General features: G+C 38.9%; 1 protein-coding gene across 2 annotated transcripts in view; it reads right to left on the reverse strand.

Annotated features, from left to right (window-relative positions):
• The window catches only part of CSMD1 (CUB and Sushi multiple domains 1), a 2070470-nt gene that overhangs the window by 190281 nt on the left and 1866038 nt on the right, over positions 1–14151 (reverse strand). For both annotated transcript variants that reach the window (XM_034966977.3, XM_034966976.3), the window contains exon 42: positions 2142–2330. In XM_034966977.3, coding sequence (XP_034822868.1) covers positions 2142–2330 — 189 coding nt within the window. The remainder of the gene's footprint in view (positions 1–2141; positions 2331–14151) is intronic.

Raw genomic sequence — 14151 nt, forward strand, 5'->3', positions numbered from 1 at the left:
AGGTTTACGAGTACTGGTAAAAATAGAAATATAATAGTAAAAATGCTTGTTTAGTAAAGAACTTGGCATGGATCAGAGAGATCTGTGGCATCCTCCTGGACTCTGCCACATGTGTCTTTTCCCTGGAAGATATTGACATATCCCCTCTCTGTTAAAACCATAATGACAAGCATGATAGTTTTAGAGATGTCTCTGAGTTCTTCTAATGGAGAATGAAGCCTCAGGCTGGTTTTGGGAGTCTGAAGGGGTTTAGGCTTTAAACTCATCCAGAGTTTAGCTAATTCTGGATGGTGTTATATACCATGTTAGAATTAGGAAAGGTGGCATCACTTTAAATTCTATCAAAAAAGGTAGATTTTGTTATTTTCACACTGACAAAATAATTCTAAGCCAGAGCAGTTATTTCCATATTGAAAAACTAAGCTTGAGAAAGCAATAAAATCAAATTAAATATTTAATTGTAGTTTTTTTAAAATATCAAGCCAGAGTCTACCATTTACATATGAATTCAAAGTCTTCACACCAAACTTGCAAATAAGAAGAGGTTTCAATCCTGATAATTTCAAAGGAATTTATACATATATATGAGTTTCTAGAACGGAAAGTAGACTTAAAGATTTAAAAAATGTTTTAATGAAAAATAGCCCAGATAGGTTACTGCTATCCTTATTTTATAAAATTAATTTTAAGTGCTATTTTATATGTAATTAAATAAATATCAGATTAAGATAAAATACTTTTAAAATGTGGCTAAAGAATTGTTTGTAGTTTATTTTATTTTATTTATTTATTTATTTTGAGACAGAGTCTCACTCTGTCGCCCAGGCTGGAGGGCAGTGGCGCGATCTCAGTGCACTGCAACCTCCGCCTCCCGGGTTCACGCCATTCTCCCACCTCAGCCTCCCGGGTTCACGCCATTCTCCCACCTCAGCCTCCGGAGTAGCTGGGACTACAGGTGCCCACCACCATGCCCAGCTAATTTTTTTTTGTATTTTTAGTAGAGACGGTGTTTCACCGTGTTAGCCACGATGGTCTTGATCTCCTGATCTCGTGATCCGCCCACCTCAGCCTCCCAAAGTGTGCTTGTAGTTATTTTTATAATAATATAGAATAGGTAAATACAGGTAAAAACTGTGATTTTAAAAGCCTACTGATATGCTTCTTTTACTTCTTCAGTAGAAATTAAAGCACAGCCAGATGTCTTCCCCTTTTCCCCACAGGATACAAGTGCTTAGCATTTCAAAGGTCCACGGAGTTGGTAATTTCATTATTTTTTCATTCAAAGGTCCTGTATGTATAGTGTGAGAATATCGGGTTTACAGTAAATTTTCTATTGCATATGCATTCTTCCTACACATAGTATGGATCTATTTATTTTAATTAGATATTGAAAAAATGTTAAAGTCATCATAAAAATGAGGCAGTCACACAGAAGCATTAAAGTAAGGATTCCTGCTCAGGAAAGGACGTCTAAAGAGACCAGGTCCTCTGTTGCACCATCAAACGAGAACTTGCCTCCAGCCTCTCCGTAGAGCCCCTCTTGCAATATTAAACCACTCTACTATTTTCTCCTATGGCTACCTCTACACTGCGCTCTTTCTTACACTGTTTCTTCTACCTGGAGTGTTCCACCTCCGAGTAGCAAAATGCTATGTACCTTTCAAGGCCCACTACAAAAATGAGCTCATTTTTCTGAAATGCAAAATCAATATGCAATTATCATAAAAGCTAAACAAAAAGAAATACCAAGGATCAAATTAATAAGTAACCTTTTTCCCTCTGGTCCTACAATCTGATATAACCACCGTAAAGCTGAACGCTGCTGACTTCCCAGAGATTTCCCTGATGGCTTCCCAAGCCTGTGCCATCTCCTTCCCTGCAGCTCAGTATACCATTCCTCTTGTGTTTACTATTTTGCCATCCTTATAATTTCCTTGGCAACAAGGATTGTTTCTTTACTTTTAACTTAACAGTATGCGACATATTCCTTAAATACTAAGTAGATTGAGTAAAACATAATAGATTCTCAACGAATATTTATTGAATACATTAATAAATTATTGGATATGTTCATTTAATATTTAATGTGCTATTATGCCCATGAAACATTAAATTGCCCCCATGCGAAATGATGAACTTACCATCACATCTTGGAAAAGGGTAGTTCCAGTTTCTGTTGATCCCGTGCTGACAAGTGAGGACAGGATGGCCTATTAGAATGTACCCAGGATAACACTCGAAAGATACTGATTGCCCCACGCTGTAATCCGAGTTGATCATGTACCCATTCTGAAATGGGGGTGGATCTGGACAGTTCTGTAATTCATAGGCTGAAAGAAACAAACAGACAAAATAAAGCTTATATTTGTGAGGTTAAATTACTTCGGAATTTGCAGGAGTGTCATCATATGTGACTGCTTGAGATGAAGTTGTTGGATAAGTTTAATAATGTATATTTTCTAAGCAGTCAGTTGCCATCCAGACCAATATAATTATTATTAGTAGTAGTAGAATCATAACCATATGCATTTAATAAATAGTGTGTACTTTAAAAGGAAAGTAGCACATACCAAAAGTAAATTTTATAATGTTTACCTTGGAAAAAAGGCATATGATGTAAATTATTTAAGAAAGTAATACAGGCTGGGAGCGGTGGCTCATGCCTGTAATCCCAGCACTTTGGGAGGCCGAGGCGGGAGGATCACAAGGTCAGGAGATCAAGACCATCCTGGCTAACACAGTAAAATCCTGTCTCTACTAAAAATACAAAAAGTTAGCCTGGCGTGGTCGTGGGCGCCTGCAGTCCCAGCTACTCAGGAGGCTGAGGCGGGAGAATGGTGTGAACCTGGGAGGTGAAGTTTGCAGTGAGCCGAGATCTTGCCACTGCGCTCCAGCCTGGGTGAAAGAGCAAGACTCTGTCCCCCACCCCCAAAAAAAGGTAATGCAAGTAATAATAAAAGGAGCCTACAAAAAATGTTGGGTGAACATATACCTAATAATTCCCTTTTATTTTAAATAGGAAATATACTACCAGTCTGAGTACTCCTAACTGGAAAATATGTTGTTATTTGGTTTAACTATACAAATATAACAGGAAAATCCATTGTACTTTTTTTAGTCTTTTTCTAAAAAAAAAAAAAAAAAAAAACAAAAAAAAAACACTGTATAATCCCTAAGCTGACAACTACTATCAGTATAATTTTTTATAACATGATTTATTGTGCTTTATCATTCAGTCTTTATGTTCCCTAGAATAAACTCCAGGTAAGACAAGAGATAATAAATGTTTGCAGTCTGTGTGGTTTAAACATTTACTCATTAATGAGTAAGAATTAACTAATCCATAAATCAGGTATCATCTGATACTGTAATTTTAAAGCTAAATGGGCCACCGTACAGACGCCTCTCGCCCACTCTGGGAAGAGGGCGTGAGTACTCACTGCAGTAGAAGCCCTCTCTAGCATCTTTGAATCTTTAGGCACAGCTTTATCCATAAAGGCAGTTCCCATGAGACTGGGAACCTGCTCCTAATGCAGCAGCAAAGCCACACCGCGCAGCACCAGTTCTGGGGGAACCTCCGCCCTGCCAGGTAATTCTGCTGAAACCAACCCTCAGCACCAGGCAACACAATGAGTCTTAAAAGAGCATGAGGTCACCGGTCATTGTCCTCACAATCAACTGAAAATCAAGTCATAAAATAAAGTCTCCGAGCTTCTGCAGAGGGGCCTTTTCTGTGGAGAATGAAGTGAAATGGAAATTTCAATTTTATGTGTAAATTCCTTAACCATTGACAATATTGGACTGAGCCTGTAGCTTTGAAACTTGTAAACAAATGCTGGAAAACGAAACAGTATATTATTATGACAGGTGTTTCCCAGAATTCTAGACTTTTCTGTTTCTGTGTTCAGGACCTGAAAAAAAGAGGGGTGGGCCAGAAAAAAGATAGGACAGGGCAGAGGGGCCACCGGATAGGGGATGGGAACACAAAGGGCTTGATGCGGGATTACTCAGGGATTAGATTTAAGAGGCAGGTAAGGCTCAGAATATGAATCAGTCTGTGTTTTATATTACAGCAACTGGATATCACCATAAAGATAATGTGAGAACATATGGAAGACAGCAACCAGGCAACGTAATATGTGGGCCTGCAGCGTGGCCTTGGCGTTCACAAGAGTAATGTAAGTGCTGTTTGGAGTTTGTCTTCATTAACATTTGCCAAATGTTAAGCATTCCATAAAGCCATGAGGTTTCGTTATTATCCACAGCTGTCTCCTATTTAATAAACTAATGAAATGGCATTGTTTCCTCTTTAAAATAACAATGTGCAGGCTGGGCTCTGTGGCTCATGCTTGTAATCCCAGCATTTTGGGAGGCCGAAGCGGGTGGATCACAAGGTCAACAGATCGAGACCAGCCTGAACAACATGGTGAAACCCTGTCTCTACTAAAAATACAAAAATTAGCCAGTGGGGGTGACCAGCACCTGTAATCCCAGCTACTTGTGAGGCTGAGGCAGAAGAATCGCTTAAACCCAGGAGCAGAAGGTTGCAGTGAGCCGAGATCACGCCACTGCACTCCAGCCTGGTGACACAGTGAGACTCCATCTCAAATAAATAAATAACAATATGCAATGCTAGTGAGTCGTTTCAGTAACTCAATGATGGCAACATTATTTGCCACAACTGTTTGGGAAAGTCATTGGAATAGAGCCATAAAAAATCAGTTGTAACATTAAACCTAGTAATACATTTACAGAAATCTCTATTATGAGCATAATTTCTAAGAAGAAAAAGGTAAATGTTTAAAGATGTTCATTGCAGCATTATTTACACTACAGAAATCCAAACAACTAAACAAAAAGAAAAAAATAGGGAGAGACTCATAAACGCCAGTGATGAAATGTCATATCTTTCAGTAGTCACAGATTGTATAGCTTTCTGTGTATTTATTTATATTTTCAATACTGTAAGCATACTATGCAGTTGACAACAGCATCCTGTGGTTAAGCCCGACTATAGTCAGCAGGTTAAAAAAAATCCTTTATTTAACCTTTCAGCATCCCTTGGTTTTAATTATTTTCATTTATACAATGATATGTCTCTGAACAAGAGTCAGAGAAGCAGCAGAAAAATGACTGAGAACAAGAAAAATTGATATCAGAGGACACACAGTGGCAAAAGCATCTTGAGATAATTCCTGGCATTGGCTCCCCCAGGGACGAGAACTGGGAAGAACACGAAGTGAGACAAATTCCTCCCAGAGCGGGAGAGGAGGAAACTTCATCTGGAGGGAAGCGCTGGGCAGCCTCTGAAACCCAGAACCCCACTGGATTATGTCGCTCATTACTAACAGGGCTTTGGGGGCTCCCTAAGAGCTCCAGACATCACCTCTTTTACCTACTATCTAAAGATGTAAAGGGCTGGGAGCAGTGACTCATGCCTGTGGTCCCAGTTACTAGGGAGGCTGGGGCAGGAGGACTGCTTAAGGCCAGGAGTGGAATGCTGCAGTGAGCTATGATCATACCACTGCACTCCAGCCTGGGGGACAGAGCAGGATCCTGTCTCATAAAAAGCAAGCAGACAAACAAACAAAAAACAGATACAAATGAGTATTGCCTAATTAACAAGATCAGGGTGAATATCAAGTAATTTATATGATAAAACTTAATAAACTGTCATAAGTTCAAATAAAGTTATTACATTTTATTTATAATGCACCTAAATATTATAGAGAATTAGCTGTATTTTAGGTTCGTGAGAATGTAATTGCAGTTTTTGCCATTACTTCCAATGGCAAAAACCTCAATTGCCTTTACACCAACCTAATGTATATCAATAATACAAAATTAGAAATAGTGTTTGAAAATGAGTATTCTGATTAACTCAGTGCTATCTTTTGAGATGTAATCTTTATAACTCAATATTTACAAGCTTTATTTACAGAAAATCCAAGATAAATTACTAGTTATAGAATGAATGCTTTAACCCATAAATGTATACAATTATAGTTTGCCAGTTAAAAATGTTATTACTTTAAAAAGATTTAATTACAAATAAAAAAATGAATGAATGTTCCAGAGCTGCTTTCTGGTAAAGCTACATTATACCATGGAACTACTGTGTTGATTAGAGACACTCTACAAAGATTTACTATAGATCAATAAACCTTATAAGCACAATTGCTATTAATAAAGTTTGCCAAATAAAAAGTATTTTTAACTCACAATTTTGTGAAAATGGAATTTGCAGTTGATGTGGTATGGCTGTGTCCCCACCCAAATCTCAACTTGAATTGTATCTCCCAGAATTCCCACATGTTGTGAATGTGGGAGGGACCCAGGGGAGGTAATTGCATCATAGGGTCCAATCAATCTCATGCTATTCTCGTGATAGTGAATAAGTCTCACGAGAGCTGATGGTTTTATCAGGGGTTTCCACTTTTGCTTCTTTCTCATTTTCTCTTGCTGCCGCCATGTAAGAAGTGCCTTTCACCTCCCACCATGATTCTCAGCTCCCCCGCCCCCAGCCATGTGGAACTGTAAGTCCATTTCAACCTCTTTTTCTTCCCAGTCTTGGGTAGGTCTTTATCAGCAGCGTGAAAATGGACTAATATAACAGTCCACCATACAGTAGCTACATTATATAGAATAGTGTTTCTCAGTTGTTTTTGTGTCTGATAAGTAGAATATTGGACTGTTGGAATCTTTTACATCATACTTGGCTTTAAGGAAAAAGTTCTCCAGGTGTTCGAAGGAAGAATATTCAAACCCTTATGAAACAATTATGTCTTAAAGGACGTAGCTCAAAGGCTACAGTGGCGTGTCCCTCATGATTGATTGTTTTTGTTGTTATCACCTATTTGAAAAACTAGATGCTTAGAAATCTAAGCTGATAAATGTAGGGACAGGGAACATTAAAACAGAAAGCCAGGCCGAATCAGCATCTCTCTCTTTCTCTGACACACACACCCCTCATCTGCATTCCCCCATCGTGTGGCTCCCTGGGCCAACCTGTCAAATGCATAGCAAGGCCACCGGTGCCTCTGCCAGGGACCACTCCAGGCTGAAGTCCACAAAAACAGCCTTTTCTTGAAAGGCACTGCCAAATGGCCTAGAAAACATCCACAATGCATGGAATGCCTCCTCCCAATACTGCTATTTGGACCTAAAATTGCTTTAGAGACCCATGCTCACAAAAAAGAATGAATACTTCCACACTGGGTTTCAACTATCAACACATTTCCTTCTTTATTATTCTCTTTTAGAATGAAATCAGCAATGCATTTCTCATTCTTGTTTTGCTTTAAATGTAATAAACTCTCTTGGAAAAATGAGTCCTCCTGTACACCAAATATGAATGCTAATAAAACCTTAAGAAAAAAAAAAACATGGAAAGCTGATTGCTGGTTTCTAGAGGAGGAGAAGCAAATAAAACTAGATTCAATAGAACCTCATCTTCATTAGAAGATTTCATCCACGAATTAGCAGTGCCTTGGAAGTATACAAGCCTCAATTACCACAGTACAATATTAACAAGTTAATGGTTCATAGATACTCCTGCTGAACCTTCACTTAAAACAGCATCTAACAGAGACACACACACATTTACAACACAGGAGTGTTAATAGTATGTAAGGCAAGGCATTGCCTTAGTTTGGCTGTGTAGTCTGTTGGGTGATTTAAGAAGTACAATTAAGTTCTTTTTTGGGATACGTAAAACTAGTGTTGAAGGCTCTAGCGCCCTTCTGCTCATGAAAATAACCTCTATGAAAAACACCGAAATAGGACATTTGAAGTTGTAATTAATGATTCTAAGCCCAATGGCTGCGGGCTACTCTAATCACTGAAAAAAAAAAATTTTTTTTTTCTTTTCTCAGTGGCAACAAAACAATTATCCTGTGTGTGTGTGGGGAGGGCGGAGCAGATTAGCCCATATGGGCAGTAGAGTGGTTTTCATTATTCATTTATTGAGTGAAATAAAGATTATTTATTGACTCTACTCTGTTATAAATGCTAGTTATAAATGGAAACTAGAAATGCGTCTTACTCTGGTGAATTAAGGCAAACAAATTAAAGCATAGATGATTGTATAAAAGAATTGTAAGTTGCATAAATTATTATTAAAAAATAAACAGTGGATTGAAATAAAGAAAATATAAAACCTGATTAAGGTTATGCAGTAGTGGTCAAAATTGTTTTGTTGAAGAAATGACGTTTAAATTAAGATCTAAGTAGTAAAATGGTGCAGATCAGGAAAAGACCAAGAAAGGCAGACTTTTCAGCCAAAGGAAATAATATGTGTTCCAAACATAGAAAGAGTTCAGTGTCTGGGATAAGCGGAGAGTTTCAGGAGAGAGATGACCTCTGCAGCCCCTTCTCCTAAAGTGTGTGCCCCTTTTCACACTCTCGCCACCTCCTAAGTGGAGAGGAAGTAGTCGTCAAATTGTTCAGACCACAGGACGTTCATAAGAACACATTTTACAAGTGGACATAGACATATTATAAAAACCCAGGACCCATTTTTTCACCTGATAAATCCCATCTGCCAGTCAACATCATAATGATGACGATGATGATTCAAAACCCATGGCTCATTTCAGAATTATCTCAAGAATTTAAAATGCCAATTAGTTTCTTTTTCTATTGTAAACTATACACTAAGTAAGAGTATCACTAAGTAAGAGTATCAGTTACACTATTTTTTGGTCTTTGTTCCAAATGTCTTGTTAAACTGAGTACTTTACTACTTAAATATTAATACCGATATTCCCTCAAACTTTTGATGTATAAAGTCATATTCTCTCTTTTCTCAAATGTCTTTTCCAAACTTGGATTCATTGTCACACTTCATACAATAAGGTATAAAGGACTATATTAGGAGTCTGAATGGAAATAACTAAAAATAAGTCATGAAGATAATTCCTGAGTATGCTGAAGAATTTTGGAAGGATCCTGTTGCATCCTGTTTAGTGTGGGTGTGATGGGTTTCATACTGCCTGTGCTGGCTTCGTGCAGGTGCCTCTGAAGGACTTGCAATGCACCACAGTGCCAGGCCACACAGGTGTGAGAGGGCGAAGGAGGCCTCAATCTGCTGTCAGAACCCTCATCATGCATGGCCTTCTTGCTCTGTACCCATCATAAAAGCATTCACCCTCATAAATGGGTTGTAAACATATAAAAAGTTTTAATTTAAGAAAGAAAGTCATCAAGTAAGAGAAAAAGAAAAAAAGATCACTTCAGTGGAATTTGATAAAGAAGTTACCTTCTAGGGTAAAGGGTGGTAAAAGCCACGATTATCAAACAAATTCTGATTCAGCTGAAGGTCACAACTTCCGCATCCCCATACTGGGCAATTCCTAAAGACTTCTGAAGGCATTCTGTCTATTAGTTCTATAAGAGTTGTTATATTATCTGTCATTAAAAAGTTGAATTAAGGCCAGGTGCCGTGGCTCATGCCTGTAATCCCAGCACTTTGGGAGGCCGAGGTGGGCAGATTACCTGAGATCAGGAGTTTGAAACCAGCCTGGCCAACATGGTGAAATCCTATCTCTACTAAAATTCCAAAAATTAGCCGGGCTTGGTAGCAGATGCCTGTAATCCCAGCTACTCGGGAGGCTGAGGCAGGAGAATCACTTCAACCCAGGAGGCAGAGGTTGCAGTGAGCTGAGATCGTGCCACTGCACTCCAGCCTGGGTGACAGAGTTAGACTCCATTTCAAAAAAAGAAAAAAGTTGAATTAGAGAATCATCAACACATGAAGAAATCTACCTCGGCAGTACATACATGAGCCTTGAAGTAGTTTTGCAAAATAGGTGAGGCACCCTGGTGTGACCTGAGTTCAGCCTGGTTGTGCCAATACGGGGACTTGAACATTCCACTTAATCCCAGGAGGCTCATTTCTTCATTCATGAAAGGAGACTAAATATACCCATCTATACAAGGGCCACAGAATTAAATGGTATGCTAAAAGAAATGAATCACTGTTGGCATATATTAGTTCAGTAAAGCTTAGTCTTGATGGAAAGAATTGTCTAGTTTCTTTGATAAAATATTTCTCATTAATCAAGGCAAAGCCCTCGAGCCACTGCTCTGATGGAGACAGACCGAGAAGGAGGCTACTGCTTCTCGTGGTGGGAATTAGGGTGAATCACTCTAAGAAAAGGGCATTGCTACAGAGAATAGGGCTGCAGTTTACATCAAGGTGTACACTGAAGACTTTGAAGCCCCGCTTGAGTCCTCAGCTTCCCTCTCAATGAAAAGATGCATCTGGGGTCACAGTAGGATGTCAGCCATGAATGGTAGTCCACAGAATTTCCCAAGTGCACACATACAGAAGCTCACCAATTTCCCATATCTATCGGCTATTCTAAACTTCTGGGATAGCATATCAATCTTTCTTTATAACCAAGGATATCACCCTGGTTCTCAACTCTAAGACATATTTTCTGCCTAGTTATGCTCCATTTGTTCTCTTAGCTCCTAGTCCCAGCACCTGCTGATGAAGCCAACCAAACTGTTGCAAAAGTTGTTGTCAGAGTTTTGGGCCTCGCTGAGACTGCAGGCTTATACATCAATGCTTCGGGAGGACCAGCCTGCACATGAAACGTGCTCCCTGCATTGCAAGAGAGGCTTGCAGCAAGTGGAATGTGGAAATCTGAAGGTGCCTTCACCTAGGAGACGGGTCTACTGATGCACGCTGAGAACGTCAGCTTTTGGTTCAGAGGAATGGATCATTTAAAGGAGAAGGTGAGAGTGTTGCTTTTGCTTTCAGAAAACCCGTACAAGAAGGAGTAGATGCCTGTGATCTGCAGGGAGAACATCCATCAACAACGAAAATTCAGGTCCTAGTTTCTAAGAGTCTTGTCCACAAACTAAGGGGAAACTTAGCCTTTTCTGTCTCGTACATGGTTGCCCTAGTGGGGATGGGGATTGCTACAACTCTTTGGGGTCACTGTTGGAAGCACTTTTATGCAAAAGAGGCATCTTTGTAAAGCCTTAGGTTGAAAGCTCAATTCACTCATGCAGACGGGTAAAAACAGAGACTGAGTAAGCCCCCTTGCCCTGTTCCCCTAATTACTCAAAGTCGCTCAGAATCCCCCGTTGAAAGGAAAAGGAATGATGCAGTTTTAGAAGCATATCAACTTTATGGACAAATTATGGTTTGTATACAAGCAACAGTCTGCCTGCTCACATAATTCAGAATGAATTGTTCAGATGTTCATTGTACCTGGAGGTGGCTTAATTGCTTGTTCTTCTAAAGGGGAAAAATTGGTATAACAAACTACAGCCTATTTTCTAAGAAAATCATTTCACATAAAATTCAGCAGTTTTATGGTTGTGATGAAGAATAAACAGATTTAACACATTCGATTATCTTTATAAATGGTGTTTAGCACACATAGCAAAAGGAAGAAGAAAAATAGTGGAACTTTGAAAATAAAAGACATTTTTACTTGCTATGCCTAAAGCATTAAAATTATCTTTGAGATTTTGGCATTGAATAAGTTTTCTTTCCCAAAAAAGTTTATGCATTACAATGCAGGAATATGCTTTATAACACAGAAAAGAAAGAGAGCAAGATACTAAACAACAAAGGAAGGAAAGGAGGAAGGGAAGGAGTGGGAGGGAGGGAGGGAGGAATGAAGGAAGGAAGGAAGGAAGGGAAGGAAAGAAGGAAGGAAGGAAAGAGGGAGGGAGGGAAGGAAAGAAGGGAGGGAGGGAGGGAGGGACTTAACTTCTCCAAATTGCAAAACCTAAAAGAAAAGGAAGTCACTAAAATCTTTAACATGGCAAAATTTTTATGAGTATTATGAAAATCTAAGTATCAATAAGCCCAAGGCAATACCAACAAAAGTAAAATAACACAGAGAATTTTATCTTTTATAAAGGAATCCTTTGTTTAGATCTGAAAAAATAACCATTATTCACATCAAGTGTTTAAATCATAGGTGCAATGAAACCATGCAGTTATCCCCCTAACGTCTATTTTCCCGCTAATATCTAGTTAGTTGATAAATATCTTCATGCTATTATCAATTTTTCAATTCTTGACTTAGAAATCGAGTGCATGGCTTGATTTTACCAAAGTTCTTAATAAGTCATATAACTTCAAGATAGCTACGTCTATAGTAACATCTCTGACCTTTACATGGTCATAAATAAATGACAAACTTTAAGAATAAGGTGTACAGCACAGACATCATTGAAAATGGCAAGAATTCTCTGTATGATTTATGCATCTTCTTAGGAGTTATTAATTATAATCTTAGCTTCTAGATCTCAAGTAGAACCTAGGAATGTTTATTTGACTTACATATCAGAGTTAAGTGTCATCAATTTATCAATTTTATAAAATGGCAAACACTGACAAACTATCTAATTAAGTGTCACCTCTGTCAGATACGATACCCTACAAGAAAATAAAATAGCTCAAATTCATGTTCTCATTTATTTGTATTATTTATTTTTATATCTCAGTGATAGGAAATTAATTGTGTACAATAAAAAACATGTTGTTTCGAGTTTTTGTTTTTTTTTTTTATTGAAAGTCCTTTCTTCTCCTTGACACCTGGCTTGGAATGGGGTGTCAAGACATGGGAAAGCAGGACCAATGTTTCCAGATCCTCCTAGTGCAAGAGAAAAAGGGAAAGCAGATCTAAGGGTATCTCACAAATCCTGTAAAAGCTGCGTGACAAACAATACTAGCATGGAGTTAGGTGTGAAGCAAATAAAACACTTGCTTAGCCAACCAGATGCTTGACCCAGGAGAGGACTTACACTTTCTAACGCTCAAAGGCCACGCAGTCAACATCAATGAGCATGACAGTAAGAAACTAGAGGAGGCCCTGAAGTCATGACCGCCCACTTTGCCAGGGTTCTCTCCTATGTGGGAATGCAGGACAAATATTTCCAGATTCTGCTATTGCAGGAGAAAAAGGGAAAGTGGATTTATGGGTATCTCACAAATTACGTAACATGGAATTCTAAATACTGATCATTGATTTTTGTAAATATTAAATATTTTGTGAGTCAACCAAAGCAATTGTCTGACCTGTGCTCTAGATGATTCCTACATGGGCTTTTTGCAGGTTTGCTTGTTTGTTTATTTATAGACCATTATTATAGATTGAAATAATTGGTAGCTTTTAGAACTACATAGACATGGCCTTAATAACCTTACCTGTAAAATATAAAGAGTAAAACACAAAAAAACTATGGAGCTGGGCCGGGTTCAGTGGCTCATGCCTGTAATCCCAGCACTTTGGGAGGCCGAAGTGGGTGGATCACTTGAGGTCAGGAGTTCAAGACCAGCCTGCCCAACATGGTGAAACCTTGTCTATACTAAAAGTACAAAAATTAGCCAGGCATGGTGACACACACCTGTAATCCCAGCTACTCAGCAACAAAACCATTTTTTAAAAAAAAAACTGTGGAGCTGGGCCAGGCGCGGTGGCTCATGTTTGTAATCCCAGCACTTTGGGAGGCTGAGGCAGGCAGATCACTTGAGGTCAGGAGTTCAAGACCAGCCTGCCCAAGATGTTGAAACCCTGTCTCTACTAAAAATACAAAATTTAGCCGGGCATGTTGACACACACCTGTAATCCCAGCTATTCAGGATGGGAGAATCACTTGAGCCCGGGGGGCGGAGGTTGCAGTGAGCCGAGATCGCGCCACTGCACTCCAGCCTAAATAACAAAGTGAGACTCTGTCTCAAAAAAAAAAGAAAAGAAAAGTTAAATGTTGAATATGGTATTAAGAATATTCAAAATGTGGGAGACTTGACAAGGGCTTGGTGTCAACTGAGATACACCAATTGACAGTTAATGGTTTATGACATATAACTATGTTCTATTTTTCTTACTGGCTTAGATATTAAGATCATGCTCATTAAAAATGGAAATTACCATGTAATGAGCAAGTTTAACATGATGATCATGGAGGAAGTGTTTGTATTTTAACAGGATGTACTTCACTAGGAATGGGGCAAGGGAGAGGACAGTTGAGTAGGAAGATGGGAGAGAAGCACAGAATTCATCATTCACATTATTCAAATTGTATGTCGTGCATACAGCCAGACGAGGCGATGTAGGTGTGTTGGAGCTGAAAGCCTCCCGCCCCCAATTCCTGGAAGCCTCTTCACTGCTTCCCCTACTC

Source organism: Pan paniscus, chromosome 7 (genome assembly GCF_029289425.2).
Source record: "Pan paniscus chromosome 7, NHGRI_mPanPan1-v2.0_pri, whole genome shotgun sequence".
Taxonomy (NCBI): domain Eukaryota; kingdom Metazoa; phylum Chordata; class Mammalia; order Primates; family Hominidae; genus Pan; species Pan paniscus.